At 42.1% G+C, this 26886-nt stretch overlaps 1 protein-coding gene across 1 annotated transcript in view; it reads right to left on the bottom strand.

Moving 5' to 3' along the window:
* The window catches only part of LOC138588276 (protocadherin-15-like), a 170563-nt gene that overhangs the window by 126089 nt on the left and 17588 nt on the right, over window positions 1-26886 (bottom strand). Inside the window, exons 3-4 of the mRNA XM_069658288.1 lie at window positions 26680-26745; window positions 1535-1695 (exon numbers count right to left, since the gene is read on the bottom strand). Coding sequence (XP_069514389.1) covers window positions 1535-1695; window positions 26680-26745 — 227 coding nt within the window. The remainder of the gene's footprint in view (window positions 1-1534; window positions 1696-26679; window positions 26746-26886) is intronic.

The raw sequence follows: 26886 nt of genomic DNA, 5'->3' as shown, positions 1-26886 counted from the left end.
ACTGTTTTGAGAAACCGTATAATAACTGGAGTGCTCTTAATAGAAACCTGAAAGCTGTGGCACGTAAACACCTAATCTAGGTTACTCGTTCTCTGCCGTGTGTGCAGGTGTGTCATCGACTCAAGCTATGAAATCGTTGTTAGAATAATCACGTGTGTAAATAGGGGTGGGGCAAAATACTGATACAGCAATATATCGCTGTCCTGAGTCGTGTGATACAACTATCGATAAGCTGGCGCTCTAAACAGATTTCCCTGCGATTTAACTCACCGTGTCACTACTTCATGACTCCTCACGGTGGCGCTTGTGACATGAATGAGGGCAACGTGAACTGATATTAATTGACCGAAGAAGATTAGATGCACGATGTATCATTATATGATTGTCTTGAGATATATCAATTATCACAGAAATGCTGTATCGTGATATTATCGTTATCGTGGGCCACATATCGTATTGTGAGTTACCATGCAATTCCCCCCCTAATATGAAGGGAGGAATCAGTAGCTGAGGGAGGCGATGCAGCATCGCAAACTCGGGAACTAAAATTCATTATATGTGGCTTCTCTGTCTTTTAAGAGAATTTGGAATCAATTCATGGATTACATCAGAGCTTTGCTTTAACCCGCACCTTCCTGAATGTAATGCTAGACTGGGTAAGTCACATTTATTACCTTCTATCTATTATATCTGTCTTAGTAAGAATTAAGCCTTGGGCCTTACTTTGTGAAAGAGTCTTTTGTTAATATGTCTGCTTTATTTTCTCTTTTCAACTTTTCTCAATGATTTTCCTTTATTTTCTGTGTCGCTGCTCTGAATGTTCAAAGACCTCCCGAAAAATGTGTTGAAAAGTGATATAACCAGGTTTCTCATGAAACTCCATATCCCATATAATAATTCTAGTTTACTAAAATGATTTAAATCATGCAGTGCAGGATTAAAATATTCTGACGTCTTGTTGATTTGATTGAAATTTCAAAATGTTAAACGGAAAGAGCTAAAATGACTTCCCTAAAACTGAAAAATTCTATAAGCAGCAGCATTTTATTATGATTTTATCTGAGCAAGTATGAGGCACTAAAAATGTACTTAATGATGGCGTGCTACTTCCTGTGCTACTTCTCCTGTTGTCAATGCTACTGTACAAAAAACCCCGACCCCTCAAACAGCAAATTAAAACATTTGTAGCTGCTTCCTCCCTTCTTCATTATTTGAATGGACTCCAATTGGCCTCAGAAATTATAATAATGATGAGTAATAAGAACATTTACACAGCCAAGGTTAAAAAGAATAGTTAAACAACTGACTCAGCTATGATTAATGTCTAAAAAGAAACTCTGTGTGTGCAGCAATAGATCATGACCATGAGACAAGTAACCACGGGACTAAATTAGCCTGTGATAAATCTGTTCGCCGTCTGCTTTTATTGCGTAAAAGCTGATTTCTAATATGCACAGGATGCATCCATCGATGATAGGTACAACACTTTAAAAACACCTGATTTCTCACTGCATCGTCTTTATCCTGTACTCACGTCTCTGTCCAGAACGCGCCCGGTGCTGTTGAGGTAGAGCCTCTGTCGTGTTGGTTCCAGTATCACCCAGTAGTCGTAGTTGTCCAGTAACGTCAGAGAGATGGTTCTTCCGGGGTCTTGGGCGCGGCCGTTTATCTGCATGTTTTCCACCAAAACTGTACCTGTAAAGACAGAGAAGTCCACATTTAACAAGCTTTCTTTGTAAAAATTCATCACCTTGTTATTCTTCCCGTCAGGTCAGTGGTGGAAAAGAAATGACACATTGAATGTTTAATCAAAAGACTTGTTTTAGATCTCCAAAGGGTACAGACGAGCAAAGGCACTGGATGGTGAAGGTCGTAGTATATCAAACAACCTGCTGAAATGAAAAGGAGATTAAAACAAAGGAGCCCTTTTTTCACTCATTCAGGGTGTTTTGCTTTTTATCTTCGCTGCCCTATTAGGCAAATTTGAGCAGAAAAACTAATGTGATTTTTATAATTAAGTCCTCCACTGACAACTCTACAAAAGCCCTGAAAGACTTTGGAAACACTGCCACCAAACTCCGCAGACTACTCCACACGTCATTTAAGGGAGAATCTCTTAAATTAATAGTTAACATCCTTAAGGACACCAACACTTTCTGCAGCTTTTAATCAGCGACTGATTAAACTTTGCCACAGCGGCCCTCTGGGACAAGCTTCCCAAAGCCTGGCAAATCCGAGCATGTTCGACTCCTAAGTGGCCAAATTAGCGGATTTATGAAGGAAGCGGTGATCCAGGAGGAACAGTGGTGAGGTGTTTTAATTGAAATCAGTGCTGCAAAAGGTTGAGGAAAAGAAAACCTTGCTGGAAATATCAGAGCAAATGTGAAAGTCCCCAGGGTTAAACTACAGTAACCTCTCTACTTGTTTAAGAACAAAAAAAGTGTGCTGAAATTTAAGTTACCAAGACAAACAGCGACTCCAACGCAAGCTAGCTAGCAATAGCAGCTAATGCTACTTCTAGCAGGTCCCTACTCTGCCTGGTTGCTGAAGCCATGTGCTGTTACATTAGTAAGTATTTCCTTTTATGAACTGGGAGGTAGAACTACACACCCATACTGAAACACAAAACACTTTCCCATTCTTCATTAGTTCAATTAAAGATCTAAGACTTTTTCAGTGCACAACCAAAGGCTCCTTTCTCTCGATTTGGAGCACTCATTTATTTCAAACTGTGTTAATGAGCATGTTTTTAACACAGGCATGCCGTGGTTTGGTCACAATATAAATGTCTGTGCTTGTGAGGATGCTTTGATGTTTGTCAGAAATTACTTATAACATTCAATTCACAGGCAACTGCTCTGGTGGACACTGCCGCAGTCAGCGGGCCACCAGCCCGCTCCCTGAAAACCTGCAACATCTGTGGCATTGTGTTGTGTGATAAAACCGCACCAGCACAAGGCACATGCGAGGAGCATGCTGTTTAATCAGCATCTTGTCAGGTGGATGAATTATCAGGGCGGCACAGAAGTGCACGCAGCATCTTTACATTTCATCTGGAAAACCTTTGAAGGGGGGAACCGCTTGTGGTAGACGTACAGTAAGCAGGAGTTTAGGACTGATCAGCCATTAAATCGGCTAAAATGTTTGCATTAGAGCATCAACATCAGTTCATCAGAATCGCTGTATCGTGATAATATCGTGGGCCACGTATCCCACCACTGCACTCTTGACTCCTCTGTCAACTGGCCCTCTTTACACACCCGCCGTCAAATTCATTGGTTCATGCTCCTCTACAAAACCCTCCTTGGTCCGTCCCCTCCCCTACCTGTGCCAGTTATTGCAAACCACATCTGCTGCTTACAACACCCCCTCTGCTCCTGATAGTTCCTGAAACAAATACTGCAGTCGGTCTGTCTGCATGCTGGACTGCTACAGCCACAGACTGGAACAATCTAGAAAAAAACACTTAAACTGGATAATTTTATATCACAGTCAGCTGTCAAGGACTCTTACGGACATTCTCACTGATACATGCTGCTGTTTCTCCACCTAAAAAAAACTGCTTACTGTTGACCTGTGCATATTCCTGTCATTTTGTTTTTGTCATGCCTGTTTGTCATACTGCTTGCGTGTGCTTCGCTTGTCTTGTTGTATTGCCTGTCAGTGTTTGCCTGCTAGCTACCTGCCCGATGCTTGTGTGCTAGACTGCATGCCATGTATGTACTGCATGTTGTCAATGTTTGGATGTGTTCTGCCTTTTTACCTTGCTGCTACCCCCATTCCCTCAACGGGCTTTGCCTTTTGCCAGGCCGCCATTGTAGATAAGAAATTGTTCCTAATGACTTGCCTGGTTAAATAAAGGTTAAATAAATTGCTGACGTACAGTGAGTTGCCCTGCGATTCCCACCCCTTGTAAATGTATTTTAAAATAAGTGATTTCTATTAGATAGTTGAATATATCGTACAAATTCAGCACTGGTGGCTTTATGGAAAGAAGCAATTGTTACCAGAGAATAAGCTGTTCATAGCTAATTACCATTAGGAATTTCAGCACCAGCTCCTTTCATACTCCATGGTTTATATCCCCTCTCTGTATCACCATAATTCAAACCCTTTGCATTAAACATATTTCAAACTTAATAAGCCTTTGGTAAACATTTCCCAAGATTACATCAATACAGCATAATATCTATTTCATGATCAAACCTCGACCGAAACAGACAATAAAGCAGGACACAGTTTAGGGCATGACTACCTTGTGATTGACAGGTTGCTACCACAGTCAACCTGTCAATCAGGATAGAGTCAGAGCAATACGTATTGACCTGCTTGTCCAAATAGGGTCTCCATACAAAGATGTAGACAGCTGAAATGTCAATCTCAAGGCTTTAAAACGTCAGTCCATATTTTCCCCAGGTGACGTTAGAGCGGCTACGTCCACCCATACAGTCACACAATGATTGGACAAAAAGGTGCTGAAATATTGTACAAAAAACACGCTTTGCCAATGTAGCAGCTAAAACAAAACAGTGTTGTGATATTTTAATGTGCATTTTAATTATAGCCCATTACATATTGTGTCTTAACCTTTATTAAAGCAGGTTTATCCACTTCCCAGGGCCACTCAGCCACTCAGATAATCAAGAAGGAACACAGATGGAGGTGTGACGGAAGCGCTCGCCTCGTAATTATAATCTCCTGCATTTTTATGCTACTATTAATGACTGTGTTCCCCGTTTGTTCCCTGTTTGCAGCAGTCAGGGCTTGATGCATTTGTGTTTTGTAATCACAAGGACCTATAATTATCTGTCTCGCACGGGCCAAACTCCAGCTGAAAAATTGATCTTCGAAGAATTTAATTTAAAAGTCAAAAGACCCCCCCTTGTTGCCGCTTCATTAATCTAAAACACAGCGTTTCATAAATATATATCTGCCTCGTGGTGAGCTACGTCGTTCTGAAACTCTCAGGTTGTAAATTAAACCGCTGAATATATTAAAAGGGAGGGCACGGAGAGCCTCCTCTCTTTCTCCAGCTAATTGAACTTCAGTTTTTCTGCGGTGACGGCCAACGCTCCCACTTTTTCCGTGCACTTCCTCTCTCACTCTCACGGCAAAGTTGTTGTCCTCATCCATCAGGAGGATTGCCCGAGTCTGTCAGAGCTCTACAAACAAGTGCTGCCCAGACTTCCACCATGCTGTATGTGTACTTCACCTGCTAAATAAATAAAATCACTCTGTTTAGTAGTCTGTGACTCGGTCTGGGTCATCTCCGGTCAGAGGCGGCTCTGATCTGGGCTTCACAGTCGACTAACCCCACAGAGACAACACAGAGGGATGACTTTTATCCCAAATATCAATAATGCTGGCATCCATCGCTGATGGCACCAGATAAGTGCGAGGGCCCGTTTCTGATGGGGCTCCAGATTTGATATGAAAAAGAAGAGAGTTGAATGGAGGTTTATTGGTATTAGCATGGAGTCGTGTTTGAAATATGCTTTGAGCTAAATCCATAATCTCAAATCATAATAGGTTCGGGGCTCCACAGGGAAGCAAACCAAAAGTAATACATGGAGATACGAGAGATAAAAACAAGCTAACTCACACAGTCATGCATTAAACAAAACTTATTTGACATCTCCAACAAACTTAGATTTTTTGCCCTTAAAGAGATTACACAGTAAGCAGTCAAGTAGAAATGGTATGGTCGTTGGGTGGAGGATGGGTGCTGGAATTAATTTTGTCGGGAAATTGCAGCAATTATGTACAAATAGCTGCTCTGAAAGCTGCAGGATATAGATTAACACACATTTCAGTTATACCTCATTAAGTATGAAAGCCCTTCTTAACAGGTGTTCTCTCTTCACTCACAGTCTCCTTTTTTTCTGTTAATGCACCATATGTGAAAAGTTTGCACTTGTTCCCATTGACTTTGACATCTTTGTACTAATGTCTTAAGATGTTTTTGCGGGTGAATAATCAGGAGGAAACTGAATGACGGACCTTCTTTAATCAAGGAATGTGAGAAATCTCTTTGTGGTATTTCCGTGCAAGCGCTTAAATAATGCTTGGCAGACTTAGTAAGCACTGAGCGGCATTGACTCTCACAGCCTTTACTGTTTAAGTCCAAACTGGCAAACCTTTTAGTGCAGGTCTGACTGACTGTATAAGTAATTGCAGAACAACTCTGCGGGGACTCCCGTCTGTTTTTCTATTCCATATTTTTACTCTGCTTGCCTCTTCAACATCTGATTCAGACTCATAATATCTTTTCCCACCCTTACGTGAATGACACAGATCTAACTCGGGCTATGACCAAGCACAAATGTGCCGTATGAGGAACATCCATTACTGCTGTTGTTGACTGCCAAATAAACCTTTGGATCCTCATCCACAGCAGTCCTCCAGACCAGTTTGTCTCAGCATAGTGGAAACACAGTCAGATAAACTCAGTATAAATTGACCAGTTTTCGTTTCTTGCTTCCTTTAACTCGTAAAGTTTTTTTCCAAACAAACCTGCAGCCGGTTATTTATGTCTTTGTGATGTCCCATCTGGATTATCTTAATTCACATTCCTTTGGAAATGGAAGAAAGTTTCTCACTGGCACTAAAATGAGAACATATTACTCCTTTGCTGGCATCGCTTCACTGATAACGAATTTTGGAAGTGATTTTAAGATCTCACTTATTACTTTTAAAGCACAGAGGGGCCTCCATATGTGCCAGCATGCTGGCTGAGATCCTGTGAAGTTTCTATTTTGGATGTTCATAAGTCTAAAGACCAAACGAGATCAGCCTTTGCGATTCAGGTGCTTAGCATCTGGAATGAAATTACTTTGGAGATCATGGCCCAGTTTCCTGATAAAGAACAATCTCAGAGTCTAAGACCACTTCTGCTAACAACGAGTCATTTGCCGGAACAACACTTCAGAGTGAGTGCATGAGCAGGACTGTAGAGGGCTTCTTAATGTGAGCTGTCCAGGGTGCTGAAGTGTCATTCAGTGCATTATGAAAATGCAAGAGAATGTACGGGCTTAATACTAATAATGCAAGTCCATGTTCATACAGAGGATACAGTGTTACGACTTCAGCTCGCAGACACTTTTGTCTAAAGCAACGTATACATCTGAGAGTTAACACAACACAAGCAACGATCAAGACAGGAGGGAGCAAAGTCAGTAAGTGCCAACAAACAGCTTCAAGTGTGATTGGACACAGGCAGTGCACAGAGGCAGCAGATTTCTTTTTTATAAACATCATCAACAAGGTCTATATCATCATCATGAATATCCTAATCAACACCAACTACATCCTCAATGTCATCATCATCAATAGCATCAATATCATTAAGAGGTGTTCATGGAAGAGCTGGGTCTTTAGCTTTTTCTTAAAGGTGAAAGGGACTCTGCGGACTGAATGGGTAACTCGTTCAACCACCGCAGGACTACAGAGGAGAAGAGTCTAGCCTGCCACTAAGGGCGCTGTTGTGATGGGAGTACCAGGCGCCTTTCATTGGCAGAGCGCAGTGGGCGGGAGGGAGGGTAGACCTGGATGATGTAGGCAAGGAGCCGTTGTTGTTGCTGTTTTGTTATGAGCAGAAATATGTGTCAGTAGAAACAGAATTATTTATATTTGAAATGCTCAACTTGAATAGTAGAAACAAAAATGTGAGTTTGAATCACATAATTTGAAACTGAATTTCAATCAGCTTGAAACTGAATGTAATGATCTGACATATGTCTGCCCATATTTTGGAAGCGAGCAACATGGTTTTGAATTCGATGCGAGCAGCCAGTCACGCTGCTGCTGCTGCTCTGGATCATCTGCAGAAGATGCAGGTGATCCAGAGCGCAGCAGCAACATGCAAGATGTGCATGTGGAAAATAATGAAGCAATTAATCTTGTCAAGGGAGCATTATCACCTTTAACACCTTCTGCTTTGTCCACCACATTTAATGTTTATAAGTGCAAAAGTAAAAGTCATTGGGACATTCCTCTTTTTAATAAAATGTAAGTAGACAATCATCATGACAACAACAAATATAAAAAGTCTAGTGGCTGACACTACTGTCCGCCTGTCCATGTTTGATTGCTGTGCTCACACACCGACTCCTCGTCTCACTCAGGCATAGACTCGACACAAAAAGTACTGCAGCTGTCGAGCAGCTCACTGTGCCGCATATATGTCTGTAATTAAATGCATTACATCAAATTACTGGTGATATCATTTGACATGAAAACATCTGTCTGTTTATGTGTTTCTGCCAAAGCAAACTCGAGTCAAAGAGACAGAGCGAGAAAAAAAAGCTGCAGCTGTGTCATTCAGTTCACAAGAAGAGTTCTGAAACATCTCTCGCTGCGGAGGAACAAAGCGTTTTCACTTCCTTTTCATGCTGGGTAAGGCGTATGACACACATGTGAACATGCTGTGCTTACATGGGGCCCCAGAGCAGAACATAAATATAATCCTACCATTCTCTAAACCTCGGTTAATGTCATCCTAGGTGGTGACATCGACTTTTTCCCATTACAGTGGCAGACAATTTATTCGTCCCTTTCGATTGTACAAAATAGCTCCAATAAAAAGACAATTTCCTGACTACAAATTGATGTATAAAGAGACACTATAGAACAATCTGCAGAATGACGTCAAACCTCCACGCAAGTTGCTGCTCTTTCACTATTCAGTCTTTAACCACAGTCTCTCTTCAATATCTGTGAGCAAATATGAACAATACACCAACAATTATGTACTTATTACAGTAAAGGTTGCACAAGAATACACTATAAAGCCACAGCACTCACTTTACAAGAAGACTGAGGCTGAGCTCAGACTGACCTCGGTCCTGCATCGTGTGAATGTGATGCCAGTCTGGTGCAATGAGCTTCTAACAAAAATGGCTCAAGCCCAAACAAAAAAAAGATGGCAGGGTCATCTGGTAAAAATATTGAACTTGAAATTATTTCACCATTCGATTGCACTTTCTTCAGCGTAGACACAGCAAACACTGCCAATGCTTTGCTGGATTGCCCTGAAGTTACAAACTGATGTCCAAACACTCGAAACTAAAAATGGCGACGTCTCGGTGGTGCTGGTGGAAATGTCATGTGTCATACAGATTTCATGGCAATTCATCCATCCATCCATTCATCCATCCATTGTCTATACCGCTTATCCTGTTCAGGGTTGCTGGGGGGCTGGAGCCTATCCCAGCTGTCATTTGGCGAAAGAGACTGACAACCTTTCACGCTCACATTCACACCTACGGCCAGTTTAGAGTCACCAATGAATCTAACGAGCATGTGTTTGGACTGTGGGAGGAAGCCGGAGTACCCGGAGGGAACCCACGCATGCACCGGGAGAACATGCAAACTCCACACAGAAAGGCCCTCGACAGCTCAATGTTTGCACCGGGAAGATATGACACAGATATCATGCAGCCACAACGTTCTTGGTATTGGAAGCTTGGAAACGAACTTGACAATCAGCAAGTGCAGGAAGGCCATGTTTGGGGGGGGGAAAGCAACTTCCTAGTCTGGTAAGCTTTGTAGCTGTAATAGTTTGTACAAGCTGGAAACTTCTGATGGAGGTGGAAAAAAGACATTTAACGTAATCAAGCTCAGATGAAAAAAAAAACAAACACACATAACGTGAGTATGATCAGTGTGCAGTTTCCGAAGCAGTATTTCACACCGCTGCAGCATCTGGGCTGGTTTGATCCACAGTTGGAAACTCTTGTTGCTGGTTGTCAGTTGTTGCTTCTGCTACCTGTTCCCACAGATCCATAAAGCCTTGACAACAAGTATAATTTATCACCAAGTATTTTCCAGTCCCCAAAGATTTGTCGGCACCATCTGCCACGCATGAATGACACAAAGTTATAAAATACAACTTTTACTTGGTGATTACAGATGTCACAAATTAAATTAATGTGCTTTCACATTTGGCAGATTATCTATTTTTATTTATGGTTTCATTTCTCTTGGTGTAATAAAACTTCTTATTTTGATTGTAAGTACTGACAATGCAACTTGCATTAATTCATGTGTCTTTTGTCCTCCAGAAAAAAGTGAGTATCGTCTCGGCAGTACGGCTGCACAGTTAATCCTGATCACGATTTTGGCGTCTCATGATCAAATAAACATGATTGACGGTGATAGCCGCGTTTAAAATGCGTGCTCCGCCCGTAGAAAACCGTGTTGCATATCAAATCAAGCGCTCTCTAAACTAACAGTCACTCCCCTATGGAATCAAATAAAGGTCAAAAAGATTTTGATTTCGCAAAATAATGTTCACAAATAATTTCACAGCTCGCAGTTGTATTTCACATTTTGTGTGCATGTGAAAATTTTTTTTGTGAATTTGTAAAAAAAAGTTTTGTAGGTGATGGAATATTTTGTGCTCACAGATAAGATTTGTGCAAATGTGTAAAAGCTTTTGTCGTGGTAGAAACTATTTGTGTATGTGGACTTAAAATTTGTGCCACAATATTTTCAACTTTGAGATTTCACAAAGTCTGAGTTGACAAATTTCTTATGTGCATGTACAGACCTGAAGTTATGAGCTACAAGAGTTACAAGAAGGAATTTTGACCGTTTCTTTAGGCCTCAGCTAACCAGCCAATCAGCTGGCCTCCACGTTTTCCACTGACCATCCAATCAGATGAAGCTAAACTAAGTATGAAGGTAAATGGGCTGCACTTATACAGTCACACTTATACAGTCTTCCAACTACTTTAAGCACTTTACACTACATGTCATTATTCACCCTTTCACACACCATATGGTGTGTGGGACTGAATGCTAATCTACTAATTAGAAGATGACCGGCTCTACCTTTAGCCACAGCTGCCCTAATTAAATCATCACATAGGAGTATGTGTTAAATTATCTATGCCGTCTTATCTTATCATTCTTTTTTTCTGTCTTCACATAAAACAAGGCTAATGGCAAAGGAATCTAAATTAGTGTACAGTTTCTCTTAATGCTTTCCCCTAATTAAGGAAACCTTGTTTCTCTGTCACTTACATTGTTTTAATTAAATGTACCGCTGAAAATAAATGTTGCTTGCACCATGCTATGATACAAATATAAAACACTCATATATGATGGTGAAATATTATTTACACAGAATTAAGAAAATTATAAGAAGTACAAGAAAAAATTCCTGGAATTTTTGGAAACTTTGTAGAAATACATTTAGAGCAACTTAAACCCGAGTCAGATTTCATGTATGTGTTTACTGCATGTGATTATTCTGCTCCTGACTCAAGCGATGTTTCAGGCTCCCCCGAGAGAGAAACACGGCTGCTTGTTGCAGGAGATTCTGTGGTGAAAGCGAGGACGGACAACACACTCAATTGATGATGCTGAAAAGTGCATTTAGCCATCAGCGCTGTCTTTAAAAAGACTCCATTAAAATAGATGGAAGAGCTGCTGATGCTTTATTTGCTGGGGAACAATAAAAAGCATGTTATTTTCACAGGCTATTTCTTTTCCGAGTACTCTGAGGGATTCTGGGAAGGTGCTGGTCAGTATACAGAAGTATCCTTATGTAACCTCGAGTTTCAAGAGAGGAAACTTATTGCAAAAAAGTGTTTAGTCACAAGCAATGCAAATATTACAACCTGCATTTGGTATTGGATTTTAATTTAGCTGCACCAGCACCCCCAAAAACAACAATCAGTGTCCTGTTGGTCCGCAGGTTTTGCCGTTTATAAAGCAAGAAATGTGATCATTGAACACTATGTTAAAGCGTTAAGAACCTCATATCAGAGGGAGTAGCACTTTAGTTTCTAAGTTTTGTTATGGAGCTATTCATGTAGATAAACCCTGCCACCAAAAATATGGTTCCACAATAAAAAATTAGTCTCAAGAAACTTTTAAAAATCTACTCTTTCCTGCTGAATGTTGTCCTTCACCACGGAAGGCTCTGTTCTTCCACCCTCAGCACATGAAGGTCACATTTTATGACATATGGAGAGAATGTATGTCGCATTACACAGTGTTACTTACAATGAGCATGCTAGAGAGTCCAAATGCTTCATCCACTCTTTCAAAGCTGGTCGAAGCTCGTTGCCAGCACATAAAGAGCATTCACCCCCGTTAGCAACATGAAGTGGTACGTGAGACCTGGCTCTGCTGAGCATAGAATACGCTGCTTGGATGTATGATTCAAGTTCCATCAATGCTTAAATACCAGGTAACTCAGGGTTACCGCTATAGTGATCCATTTTCAATTACAGGAACAGATTTCCAGCACCTGCAGTATAGCAGAGCATGTCTTTAACAGCTGGGTTCAAGAGGGTGCTCCAAGGGTTACTGATTGTACAGAATCAGAGTCACGCGTTCAGATAGATTTCTTACATTAACAGTTAAAGCCAAAGTGGACAACTTAACATTTTGTTAAAGCAGCTGTGAGGAACTTTACGTTTGTGACGCTCTCGGTGACCCCTCTCAACAATCCTGTACATCTTATCTCTTTGCTGATCTTGTCCTTCACATGTGCAAGTAGATGGTAAATGGACTGTACCTACTTACTTTACAGAACATGTCACATTCACACACGCATTCATACACTCTACTGCTGCTACCTTAAGTGCCCAACTGTCAGTCAGTGATCACATTCATACCCGTTGGCTATGCCACACGGAGCAATTTGGGGAACAGTGTCTTCTCAAGGACGCTTCGACATGTAGTCTGAGGGAGCTGGGGATCGAACCTCCAACCTCCCGATTGAAAGATGACCGACTCTACCACCGAGCCACAGCCGTAATATTTTCTGAGTAAAAATCTCATCCTGCTTTCTTTTAACAGTCAAACGCACCACTCATGTGAATCTTGTCATGGAAGATGTGAACAAAAGCTGTTTCGGCAGCATGATGTGAATCCCCTCGTCTGATATCGACCCGATATTAATGGTATCAGACGGCCATTCCCGACCTGTGCCGCTATTGAAAGTGGGCCGCCAAACCATTTCCAAAAAATGTAATTATTTAAAGCCCCTGTGAGGAGTTTTTCACTGGTTATGAAACAGACTGAAATTAATTCTGATTAATTGATATGACTTACAGTGTTTCTGCTACATACATTTTGCAACGCCTCAAGTGACAGGACTCACAGGACGTCAATCACACCTGAAGTCGTGGCAACCAAATAAACAACAGCGGGACCAGTTTACTCCTCACACAGTGTTCTAACGGCAAAAGAGGGTCCGACATCGGATGCTCTCTGTCCACACACAGTCATATGCAGTTCTGTTACGCAATCTAAACAATCCTATTGTGTATCTCCGTATGGCCCTATTGTACGTTATTAATAAAGTCCCTCGTGCTCATGCGGCTCACTTGCTGTGAGAACTGAATTGCGAGAGACATTATTTAACTTTTGTGACTTAATTAAACAGAATGCTGATGGAGACAGTCAACACAGCAGACAGAGAGACAGACAGAAAGAGGGGGCGGGGCCAGCAGCTGTGCAGAGAGCAGAGGTGCAGGCGTGTTGGGGGGAGAGAGATTACAATTAAAGTGTGGAAGTAAGAAATAAGCATCTAGAAGGGCCAGACGTGGCAAGTCTACATGTCACGTGCATCTCACAGAAATCATTGATATATGCGATTAATTACGATTAATTAATTACAAAGTCTATGATTAATCTTCTAAGTCTTTTTCACCTCACAGGAGCTTTAAAAAAAGTTTTTAAATATTTTAAAACAAAATGATTTTGAAAAACATTTTAACTCCTGTAATTGTTTTTTATCGTATTAGGCCTATCATTATGTATGAGAATGCATTCCTCCATTGTTGAACGACTGCAACGAACCCATTGCAGACAGTCCCTCACTTTTAGTTTCTGATTTCTATGTGGTGATGATGGACAGCTCTTTTAGGCATTGTTTGGCCTCCGTATTGTTTATGGTCGGATGTGGGCCGCAAACATTTTTGAGATTTGCAAGAGTCGGGAAAGGTTGGGAACCGCTGGTATAAGTTATCAAAAACTACTATAGAAATAGTAAATCTTGTCACTGATGGTCCGGTTTGCTTTTTTAGGTCACACTGAGGCATCAGTATTAATTTCAGTCTGTTTCATAACCAGCTAAAAACTCCTCACAGCAGCTTCAAGATTTTAGTTTGATTTAAGTTTGAAGTGTGTATCTTATTAACCCTAAAGTGAATACTTATATTCTTCTCTTTTATGGGTCTAGCAAGAGGCAGGAAAGTGAATAAACTCGTCCTGCGTATCGCTGATGTGACATAAATCAAAAATGTATTCTGTTTAAAGCTCACATTTCAAAAACCAAGCTCTTCATGTGTGATGTCATCCTCATTTCCAGCCTGGAGCTTCTTCTGGAGGAGAAACGGGGTGACCGACTTTATGAGAACGTTTGCTTGAAAGATGTCCTTGGTATTGGAACTGACTCCCTCGCCAACTTTTTTTTAGCAACTGTACATTGGAGTGACATCAGAGACACGGTAAGCTCACGTCTCTTGTTTTAAGCTTTCAGAGCAAGTGAAGGAAATCCGTCATTACAGCCAAACAGCTATGGGACACAGGTTTGATGTCTATGTATATTTTATTCTGACAGCTACATTTAACCTAGACGTTGCTTCCTGATCACATTAAATGACATATTTCAGGCAAACTGTGCCGACTTCTATTTAAATATTTATCAAGAAAATTGACACATTCTTGCTGAAAATATGCGTCTAAGAAAAAATACAGCAGCTAAAAGATTCTGTTGGTATCACACTGAGTTGTCCCATGCGGACGGAAATAGCTATGTGTGACACATTTTGCAAGAGCTCCCGAGTAGTATGCAATAACCACATTCAAAACTAAGAATGGGGTCTGTTTCTTAACATTACTGAATATTTTGCAGTCCCACAAGACTTTTTTCTCTATATTTTAAAGTCCCACGGCAGCATCTGCTAGTCTGACAGACACAAGGCTCTTAACAAAGCAAGCAACATTTATTCAGCGGTACATTTACTTAAAACAATGTATGTGACAGAGAAACAAGGTTTCCTTAATTAGGGCAAAGCATTAAGAGAAACTGTACACTAATTTAGATTCCTTTGCCATTAGCCTTGTTTTATGTGAAGACAGAAAAAGTGTTCTAAAAGGAGAGAGCGGATCCTCCCGCTGCAGCAAGAGTTCACAGAGCCTCTTTAAGCTGTGGTGTCACATAAAGCATGACTCATATACTTTATCCGGCTTTCATTCCAAAATATAGTACAGTTTCTCGCTAGCTTCTTTCTTGTGTGCACATAAACATAAGAATGGTAAATGGACTGCACTTGCATAGCACTAATCTGGCCCTCAGACCACTCGAAGTGCTCTTTACACTATGTCACATTCACCACTCATGCAGCGGCTGCTATGCAAAGTGCCGATCTCCAATCAGGGCTGAATCACTCGTGCACAGTCGCCGATGCCTATGTCTTCAGGCGCAATTCATGGTTCAGTGTCTTGCCCAAGGACACTTCGACACACGGCACTAGCTGGGGATTGAACCGCCAACCTTTCAACTGAAAGACAATCGACTCCACCCCTGAGCCACAGAACGTTTTAAATTAAATAACCACCTAAAAACAGAAGGCATCACCCTGTCTCTCAGTCTCACAGTTGTCTCTGACATATTTCATCCCAGCCTGCCTCGGTGGATATAAACTAGGGGACTTGTGTGATTGCTGTGTCTGCCTAACTGACAGCTGTGGGATCAAGAAGCTGGTTTAAGAGTGGCACAAATCTAATGTCCCATCAGCAGTTAGCACATTTTTCTTATCTTTGTTACACACTTCCTCTAAAGAAATGCCCCGAACCTGATTTAAAAAATGATGACGTTAAACAAGACTAAGAGACGGCAGCTAAGCCAGCACATGTGTTTGGTTGTACTGCAGAGCAGCCGAGCGTTATGACAATGTGTACATGCTGATGTTTAGAAGATAAATGTTGCCAAATGCCGGTCTTTATTGTATTAGCATGTTAGCATTTGCTAACAGGTGAGGCTGATTAAAGTCATCATTTTTGCAGGTGTTTGGTCATAAGTATTAATCAAAGTGAATTTTTGTCCTCATGATGGTGCTTTGGGAAAAAATAAGGAAACGCAGAAGTTATTCATCCTGAGGGGGGCATGAATACCTCTGTATGTCAGTCCATCCTGAGGTTATTAAAGGGCCAGTTCGCCCATTTTCAACCTCAGTCCTATCATGCTTTTATGGGGAGCTAATGCCATTATGGTAGGAAAAAATGCAGTTTAGCTCTGTGCCTTTGGAGGACGCTATCCGCTTCTCCAATGGGCCCTGGAAAACCTACGCCAGGCTACGTAAAAAGAGTCATCTGGCGGAGGCCAGGGAGCTTGCTAAACTACAATTCCTCATTCTAGGACGCCCGCCTCCGATGTCATGTCTCGTTCAAAATAGTCAGGTTTGAAATGTAGACTGCAGACCTGAAGATTTATTAGACGATCCACAGGTATATTCTCGTCCTATTTCGGATTCTGTACCACTCTGAGCTATTGCCTGCAGCGTCTCTCGCTGGGCCGTTCCTTTCAGACGAAGGGCCGCAATGCACACTGGGTGTTGTAGGAATGCAGAATGGGCGAAACCACAAGTTTGTACAACTTTCTGATTACAGAGAACACCAGCTTTGACTGACAGAGGCTTTTACCAGGGGTGAATTGCTCCTTTAAGATATTTTACCTTAAACTGCAAATGTCTCATGCTGACACTAGAGACATGTCAAGCTTTTACGTCTTTAGTCTTTAGGATGCATCATCTGGGAACCATGAATGAACTTTTCTAAAATTAATCAAGTTGTGATGTGAAGATATTCCACTGCATCAGTGACAACTCTGCCCAGCCAGTGGCGCTAAATGAAGAGTGAGACCCCCATTAGGCTTCATTCTCTTTGGCAAACCAGTGCCTGCTCTAAATATTCTGGCAATCCATTGCATTGGGTTTCAGCCAAGGAACAATTGACAAACAGAGGCAGCTGTGGCTCAGGAGGGAGAGTGTTTTTTGGGGGGTAAATGAAGGGTTAGCGGGTTAATCCTTGAAAAAGTCAAAGTGATCCAAATACGAATCAGATGGGAATTTTAAAGCGCCTCGTCCTGTTAAGGCTGTCTTTACAATACTGACCGTCTTATGATCAAGACTGTAATTTCAAAATAAAAGCAGAAGTGTGGTCACGGTTCAACTGCAGTGCAACTTTTGTGTTGATGAGCAGCACATGTGTTCTGCCTGCAGATTTGCCATGCTTGAAAATGAGATCCAAACATGAAGCTTGAATGACCAATCATTTTAACGTCTATTCAGCCTAATGTGAGGATTAAACTAATCCTCGATCTCATTACAATATGCTGGAAATTAATTGGCAAATGCTCTGTATCTTATGAAGAGCGACATGCAAATTACCAGCTGACAAACACAAATGGGTCCAGCTGTTTTTAAGCGTTTTTCTTAGAAAAGTGATGCAAATATTTCACAATTCTTCGTTTCTCTACAGCAGAAAGTGTGATAATTACCTTCCTACAGTCTACAAGGGAATAATAAGTCATCAATAAGTCGTACAAGTTGTGTTATAATGTAGAGTACACAATCAATATTACATATAAGGGGGCCATCGTGGAGCGGAAACCTGCATGCGTTCAGTTGACAGTAAGCTGTGTGCGGCTACTGACTCAAGGAGGTTTTGATTTACCTTAATTTCCTCGCAGTGTTAACATTTACGAGGCAGAAAATGCTTGCATCATTAAAAATGCCTCGAGCATCATTACGGCGTCCACAAACTTGGCATCATTGTTTCATAGGAGCGGCTCTGGGATCTATACTGATGATGCAGTCAATACAGTGTTGGCTCTGCAGCTCTGAGGGGAGAAAAACTCTTTGAATGTCAAGCGAGTTACAGCAGGAAGAGAGGACGCTCGGCTTTAAAAACTCTCATTTACCGCATATTTTGTAAACCATTTTTTATGGTTTAGCGTGTTTGAAGAACTGATTTCATTACGATGCGTTCCAGGAAGAGGTTACTTCTTTATTTTTGTTGTTGCAGTCGTGTCCCCTCTCGTCTGTGCGGCGGTACAGTGTGGAAATCTAGCAACTATCATTCTGCTCTACAGTCTCTTCACGTACATGGGGGGGGGAGAGAGATGCTGCAATGCAAGAACACTGGGATTCCCTTAGAGGGATGTGTATGGAAAAAAAAAAAAGAAGTCTATTCTATGATGACACTATTAATCTAGGTTGACAATTCCAGCATATTCTGGGGAAAATGCAGCGAGGGGAGTGTGTTCAACAGAAAATGCACCCACAGATACAGGCGTCTTTCTGTCACGTTTAAAAGAATCCACTGAGGGATTGTTTGGTTGATTTTACCTGATAAGTTTGTTGAAGACTCACAGAGAACACATTCAGTTGGATTAATCAATTTGAAGCAGATTATTTGCACCTCAGCGACGTTCATTGATATTTAACACCCAAGAGAAGTCTTACAGTGCGGCGCAACACATGAAAGGCCTGTTTTTTGGCTTAATGATGATAAAGAAGAGCGCAATTATGCTGACCGTTAATCTCCACAAAATTCTGTAATTGCTTGTCTTTATTTGCACATCAAACACTTCAATATTTTCTCCGCTTCTAGCGTAAAAAAACACAAAGCATCAACACGAACAGACGTCTAATTATAGACAGAGAGACAGGCTGCTCATGCCACTTAAATCATGTAAACAAAAGCTGAGTTTAACATAAATTATGCTATCTAAAATGAACTCTTAGGTGCATTAACTGTACGAAAATGCAGATGCTGAACTCACAATGTAGTGCATGTAGTGTTTAATTGAGCCTCATTTAATGTCCCGCCCTCTGTTTTGCTCTCTAATCCACAAGGAGCAGGTGTTGTGCGCTAATCCCCGCCTTTCAGCTTCGCTCTAATTACATATTGATGACCCAGCAATCATCTCAACTGGACGAGATGACAGAGTGGGGCAGAGACTAGTGTGTGTCTGTGTGTGAGTGACACAGAAAAGGGAACACAGAGAGAATGTGTTCAGACATCTGCATAAAACTGTTTTCAAAAAAGTGCATCACTGTCCCCGCTAACGTGTCACTAATTTACACGCACACTTTAACTACACATAAACACAAACTAAAATACACACGCTCTGCAAAGGCTCGAGCTGTGCACAGAACAGCAGCTCTGTTTTTGTGTGAGTAACAGATTCACAGCTCCACAAAATTAAATTGGCCACTTGGGCTGCTCCAGCCCAATTTACACAGATGTTTCCTCTTCTGTTACGCTGCAATTATTAAGCAGAACAAAGTCCTGATCAGCAGAATGAGAGCCAACCTTGTGAGGATATGAAACTCATTTTCAATAAGGTTTTAAAATTGAAACTTATTAAAATCAACCCGCCTTACAAACTGCATGCGCAAGATAAGATTCCAGGCTTAAAAAAGAAAAAAGACTTTATTATTCATGCCAACAATTTGGAGGTTAGAAACACAAAGACACAGCAAAGACACAGCTCTGAGACACAGTGCAGACCCCAGACTCTGAGTTAGTGGGAATAAAGGACTTGTAAAGTACATCAGCACTGAATGATGGCAGCTGACAAGGGCTGAGAAATTAATCTTGTACATTATATTAATGAGAATGTTTGATTTGAATGTCTGCATTGTATAAATTTTAGTTTCTTGGGTTTTTATTCAGTTGAAAAATTACATGAAATATGCATCATAAAGCTGCCACATTGGCTGTCTTGGGAAACCCAGCCATAGACTCTATAAAAAGATGGACGACATGACAGCTCCTCAAAAGCAGAGCCAAAACTTCTAGATCACCTCTGCTGACTGGCTGCAGTATAGGTCACAAAGCCCGCCTCCTCCATGTTAACAGATAAATGGACTAAATGGAATGTACTTATATAGCGCTTTTCTAGTCTTTGCGACCACTCAAAGCTGCTTTACACTACATATCACAATCACCCATTCACACACTGATGGCAGAGGCTGCTACGTAAAGTGCCCAACTGTCAATCAGATATCACATTCATACCCGTTGGCTATGCCACCGGGAGCAATTTGGGGTTCAGTGTCTTGCCCAAGGATACTTCGACATGTAGCCTGAGGGAGCTGGGGATCGAACCTCCGACCTTCCGATTGAAAGACGACCGACTCTACCACTGAGCCGCACCCAAATGTACCAAACCCAGATGAGTCAAACTATCAAATCAAAATACACGTTCAATATATTTTTCTCAAACATGGTTTCTGTCATTACAGTGTGTTCACTTTTTCAAAGAAAAATTAAGTTTTAATTAGTTATTTGATGCTATGAAAAAAAGGCTGTAATGCCATGATTGACAGCTCTGTTGACAAATGAGGCTCCAGCAGCTGCTTTGTTCTGGAATAGCAGCGCAGAGGAGCAACAGCAAGAGGAGGTGCAGCGAACACACCTTAACCGTGAATTTCTGCTTCAGACCAACACAAGAAGCTGCTCTGCTGCTGGATGAGCCGACATGAGGGATGTTTGCCGGTTTGTCGGTAAGTTAAATGTGTGTTTTGGGTAGAGGAAGGAGAGGTACGTCAATACTGCGCCTCAAACAGCTGATGCAAGATGACGGCGCCCACTTCCGGGGGGATTTTGGCCTCATTTTTGTGCAAGAAGAGGCGATGGAGTCGGGGCGTCCATCTTTGTATGCAGTCATTGGTCTTGTGGTAGAATTTTTCTCTTTCCTTAGACTCAGAGGTCATAGTCCTCTTCAGGGACAGAGTAACCTCCAAACACTCACTATCTTCACTAAGCACAGAATGAACTGTTATCTGACAGAGCGGCTCGAGCCTCACATCAGGTCCAGACACACGTGTGCCTGTCTGCTGTACACTTGTGACTGCTTACATTGCAATCCTAGGTTCAGACCTAGGTCTTGTAAGGGACGACATAAAAGCTTAAAATGTATGCAAACCCATTTTGTTCCAAGGGTCTGTTTTGCCTCCATAGCTACAGACTATCCTCAAATCTAACTATCATACTGTGGCAGCAACGGAGTCGGAATAATTCCTTCATTCCGATCAGATGCCTCGGTTTGTGTTCGAGGTCATTAAAGTCATCTGAACAGTTTTACTTTTGGTCTTTTCCTCACAGTTTCTCAGCTCCTCCCTTGTCAGTTTCTAAACTTACAGTTAAACTGGATGCTCTAATTGAAGCATGGTGTACTGACCAAAAACAGCTAATAGGTTTGGGCTTCATCATCCAGGCCTTCACTGAACACAGGGCATTTATTGCGGTGTTGAAAACGAAATCCCATTACCCATATCACTGACGTATCCAATAAAGCAGTGGTTCTCAACTGGTCTCGCCTCAGGACCCACCACCACCTTCTTAATGACAAATCGAGACCCAATTTTTCAACCACTTGAATTTATTTAATAAAAAATGGTGCAATTTGGACCTGAGATGGAACGAAACATCGCAGTATGTCAGCTTCGCAAAACAAACCAGTGTAATAGTAAACAGTGCATCAGGGTCAAATATTTTCTCTACAGAAATATGCGAAAAACTGCAGCATAAATGCAACCACTGAAGGGCTCATCGAGTTTCAAGAATGTAACTGTAGCAGGGATTACCCAATCAGTACACTACTACACTACTACTGCACGCACCTCAAAGGAAACCTGGATCCTTCAAAATAAAAGCGCAGCATCCACTTTTTGCCACAGCATGAACACATCCACGACCCACAGAAAACAGCTCCGCGACCCACTTTTGGGTCCCGACCCACCAGTTGAGAACCATGGCAATAAAGTGTACAGTAGCAGTGGAGTAAAATGCAGATATTTCTTTATTATGAACAGTCAGAAAACACAACAATAGTCTCCTTGTGCGGACCAGTTAAATGTGAATGCAGTTATTAATATAATAGTAACACTGGCATATTTATATAAGAAAAATCATGCTTGAGACAGAGCTGCAATTATCTCATTGTTAATTATGAGACATTCTTAATTAAATAGCTCAGCATAGGCTGTTATTTTACTCATGATTTGATATTGAAATGCACCAACCAAGGCTGTAATGTAGCATAATTAATTTGTTGTGACAGGATGGACTGTGTTGAAGAGCTGAGGTTTAAATGGTCATAATTGTGCCAAAAGTGATTAAACTAGATGTAAGTGACTTTTCCTTATAGAGTCATTCCAGGAAATTAATCTTCTCAAAGGCAGCTTGTCGTCCAACAGTTTGTCGACTCGGTTCACTTGTGGCAAACAATGGGGCAACATGCCTCGTTCCTCTGCTCAGGCAGGGATCAAGACTTTCTTTATCCCGCTCGGCAAAAGAGTTACAAATTACGGCCTTGCTTTTTGTACACGGCGACGCCGAGAGCCACATACATCAATTTGCCGCCCGGCTGACAACTTCTATTGTTTGAAACCAGCGGAATGCGGGACTAAAGGTGTTTGAAGATTCATCATAAAGGCGCAGTTGCTGCACTCTCAGGGGGTATCTAAGGGTAGCTAATGGATTTAAACTTGTGGACTTCTCGGGAAGGTCTGACGAGAAGTTTTAATTCCAACGACTGACCCTAATTTAAACTTCTAATTTAATTTCTATCCGGCGCATTTGTTCTTAAAATGTGTCCACCAACTTTAGATCTACGAGACAATTTGTCACAGTATTAAACGTTAGGAGCCTCAGCCGGTGCATAAAACTGAATCATGTGTCCTAGTGTGCGTATGAACAGGCTGTTTCCAGCTCCTTTAACATGCTTTATGTGAAGTCTGGAAGTATAGGGGGGGAAAGCAAGTAAGTAGACATAAAGAAAGGGAAAGACTTTCATGTTAATGTAAAGGAATGGAGGCGCAGTGAGAATGGTCAAACTAATGACAAGCTCCGTGGAGAGAAACAGTGTGAGGGATTGAATTAACTTTAAGGAGAGACACTAATGAGTCCATGGTGGCTGAGAAAAACACTCACGTCGGCTGGCTCATCTCATTAATTGTTTAAACCTGCTCACACATTTCACACTTTGTAGAGTCCTCCGAATCCTGCAGACAAACCAGGAGACGCGGGTCCTGGTATTTTCCTGAGGAAAGCCAGCGACAGTCTTTGAGCGCTCGTCATCCTGGATGAGATGAGAGACCTTTAAACAGACTCCGTGGTATTAGGCAGCCGCACTCTTTTTCTGTGTTTGCCATCATTTCAGCTCTGCCAAATCTTTTAATGCCGTGTCAAGGCTGCTCTCTGGCTAGTTGTCGTGGGTCTTAAAACAGAAGCAACAGAGTTTAGAGGCAGCGCATCAGCGAGACGACGAAATCAAGGGGTTGAGAATAGACCAGAGAAAGCAGCTGAAAAGTTTTATGTGGCTCGCTTTGTTCGCCTCCGTTCGCACGTCACTGCAGTTGTCACTTCCTTTTCTGTCAGGCTTTTGTGTTTGTTGACTTTGGTGCAAGTTCAGAAATAAGTACGAAGAGGGAGAGGTGACACCGGGATGTCGTTTTGTTCCAAAAGAGTGTACTTTGCTTCACGCGGATGATCGGAACGAGCCTGCCAACGACAAAAGGGCATTCAGTGATGGGAGAGTGTGAAATCCTTTGTGTTGGAGAGTTTTGATCAGAAGCTTATTCAAATTAAGAGTTTTATTTCTTTATATTCATGAAGCCATTGTAGACATGACAATGAGATTATGAAGCGCTCACAAAGTGAAATGAAACTGGAGCTAAATAACTTTCAAATCATAAAATGTGGAGAGGAACTCGAGCTGACCCTTTCTGAGCCGCGTATTTCAACAGGTCAGACATCTAACAGCGAGTTTTTATCATCTCTCTTCTGCAGAGTCCCTTAATGTGGGGCTTATAATGAATCAATCCGAGGGCTTGTCATAACAATAAAAGCAAGTCTATGTATGTCGCAGAATATAAGTTGAAGCTGGAGCGTTGCCCAGGCAGAGTACTTAGAATGGACTTTATTGGCAAGAAAAAACTGTTTTATAAATCAATTTAATTCCCAAATGGACGGAAAAAATCTATCAGGGTGATCTGAGGAGACTAAATTGGCTACGCTAATGAGAAGGTGAATAACCAGTAACCCTCACAGAGCTTGCAGCATTGTGTGGTATCGAATCGGTTTGATTACCCATAAAACCTCTCGTATTGAACATCCAGCGTATCCAGGAGGGCTAATGTTTAAGGTCAAGCATGCATTTTAGTGACTGACGAGATTACTTGCATCATCAGCCTACGGAGGATTTTCACTTTGATTGCCTCATTCAAGTGGATGTCAGCCAAGATGCAGCGATCTATCAGCGTCTGGAGAGGATCCACCTCGGCGGATGCAGCACATGAATGACTGCCACGCTGACTTCTTTTTAATAAAGCCCTTCAGCGGCGCTCGTTTCAGATTTCCTATAAGCTGTTGCTCGATATGCAGACTGAGAGGATCCCGCGCACGCTCCAGGCAACGGTTGATACAAATCATGAATTTGCAGGAGACAAGATAAAAGCGGGGAAGCGGCATCCTCATTTATGGACACACTGATTTCCCAGCGCTGTTGTGGGAAGCTTTCTGTCAATGAGGAAATACACCCCTCCCTCCCTCCCTCCTCATATTCAGCCCGCTCCTCTCCTGTGAGATAGAAATCACTCCAATCTGATTAAATGCTTTCGGATTTAGCTCATGAGCCTATAGAAAACTAGCTTCGTCTTCACAATAGACATCCAGCCGGCGTGTGAGTGAGACCTTCTGTGCTGCGTCTGGCACCTGTCAGAGGGTCTGCAGAAGCAGCAGTTGGATAAATTAAACATGTTACGCTTCATTTGTGCAACTGGGAGGTTATCCGCTGGTGACTCGACGCTTATCTGTAGTGAGACCTCCTCGAATAAAACGCAACAGGACGAATAAAAAGAATGCTGGAATAAAAAATCCACTCTAAACAATAAATGAATGAAAATATAGTCCCTTGACAGTTGCAAATGTTGTCATGTTTCCGAGCAGCACACCTCTCCCACAGGTACGCTCTTTTTGCCTATCCTGATTGATGTTGAATTTGTTCTCCCGAGGTGCCAGGGGAAACGCGATTATACATTTATTTGTTTGTCTATCTTCTCTGACCTCCCAAAACAAACGAGCGATTACGCCGTCTGCCTCCCCCGTTTGCAAACATGAATGCATATAAAGGCGAACGCTTAAAAAAAAAAGATGTAATCGTGTTGTGTGCCATTTGCATTGTTTCAGTGTGACAGAAGAGACGAGATGAAACACATTTGGAAGGATAATTGCTTTGGTCAATAACGGCGGGTTGCCTGTTTTACATTCCATTATGGGGAGCACGGGCTGTGGGCCGTTTCATCAAGACGAGATAAATAAAAGGACGGGGGAGCCAGAAGAGACCCATATCCCAGGTAAATGAGTGCTTTATGAGGAAGATTAGCGCAAATCCCTCACACACAGAGCGGCGGCACATGTGGGGCGGGCTTATACCTCCATCCCGCTCATTCCCCCGGCAATCGATCAAAGCCCCGGATCGCAGATGCACACAAATACACATACGCACAATCCAGAGAGAGGAAGGAGTGTGTGAGGCAGTGTGGCAGCCTGAATTGGAGGCTATTGCATTGACGAATGGCCGTCTCATTTGACACAGAGCCACCCAATCGTACTCTCGGGGGAAACAAATATGCACATAAGGTGGATGCATACGTGCACGGACACAATGTCCCCCTCACTCTCTCTCTACCCACAAAGCACTGCGGGGAACACATATAGAAGGGAAGTGGAGCATCTGTGAATATTCTGACTGCATAAACAAGCTCTGGATTCTATCTGCAGCAAGAGCTGCTCATTAAACTCTATTAACCTGCAGAACTAATATCTGCAGGGAGAACTGAGGGAGACAAACACACACCTGCTCCATTTAGGAAATGCATTTCTCACGCTAACAATGAACATGCATATATACCTAAGCAGCAGTCAGCACTCCCTGTCAAAAGCACACACACATTTGCTTAAGAAAACAGAGTCATCAACAAAACCGCAGATGGCAAATTGGCAAATGCTCAAAACTCGTCTTAAGAAAAGAGAGAAGACCTGGAGAGAGCGAAGAAGTGGGTGCAGGTGATGGAGAGACCAGAAAATGATGAAGTGGGAGGAGAAAAGGAGGAGTAGACTTGTTTCACCTGACACACTCGAGCGCTGCTTGTCTGCTCTTTGCATCAGGGATTCCTGTGCTGCAGTAGTAGCAGACGTATACAACAGTAAAGACAACCTGTGCAGGGAGCACACTACTCATTAATGGAGCCTCGTGTCACGTCTGTATGCCAAACACCATCTGCATTCACACACACACACACCTCTGGGAGAGCACTCAGATATACACACCAAGAACAACAAGAATTTATTTATCTTTAATTCAATATATTCTCTAAATGACAACCTGGTATATCTGACAAAACATCTCCTATCAGCAACCTGCCCCCAGAGCAGCTGAGTGACTGTTACACCGCGCTGCTCATTCCCAACAGGGGAAGTATTAATATGTATTGCTTTACCAACTTTCACTGTAGTACAGAAGCAATCCCAACAGTGGAATCCACTCCAGATGAGTGCAGAGGCATTCACCGTGCAGGAACACGGAGTGAAGTGGAGCCAGAATAAGTGAGGAGCGTAGGAAGGCGACTGGTGGGTACGTACCGTTGGGGCTCTCCTCATCGATGGTCACGATGGTTGCTGGGGGGCCCGGCCGAGACAGCTTACACTCTGCAAAGAGATAAAGAACATTAAAGACGCTCAGTGTCTGTTTGCTGTTTAAAAGCTTTACTTTGCAATCTCATAAGTATTTTGTGGTTCATGGCAGCTTATGAATACGACTGCAGGATGGTAAAAATATTTAGCATTGAA

This window comes from Semicossyphus pulcher, unplaced genomic scaffold (assembly GCF_022749685.1).
Source record: "Semicossyphus pulcher isolate SPU_LCO1_2020_fin unplaced genomic scaffold, fSemPul1.0.p SCAF_12, whole genome shotgun sequence".
NCBI lineage: Eukaryota > Metazoa > Chordata > Actinopteri > Labriformes > Labridae > Semicossyphus > Semicossyphus pulcher.
Note: the sequence above shows the minus strand (reverse complement) of the source record. Positions and strands in the feature narration are given on the sequence as shown.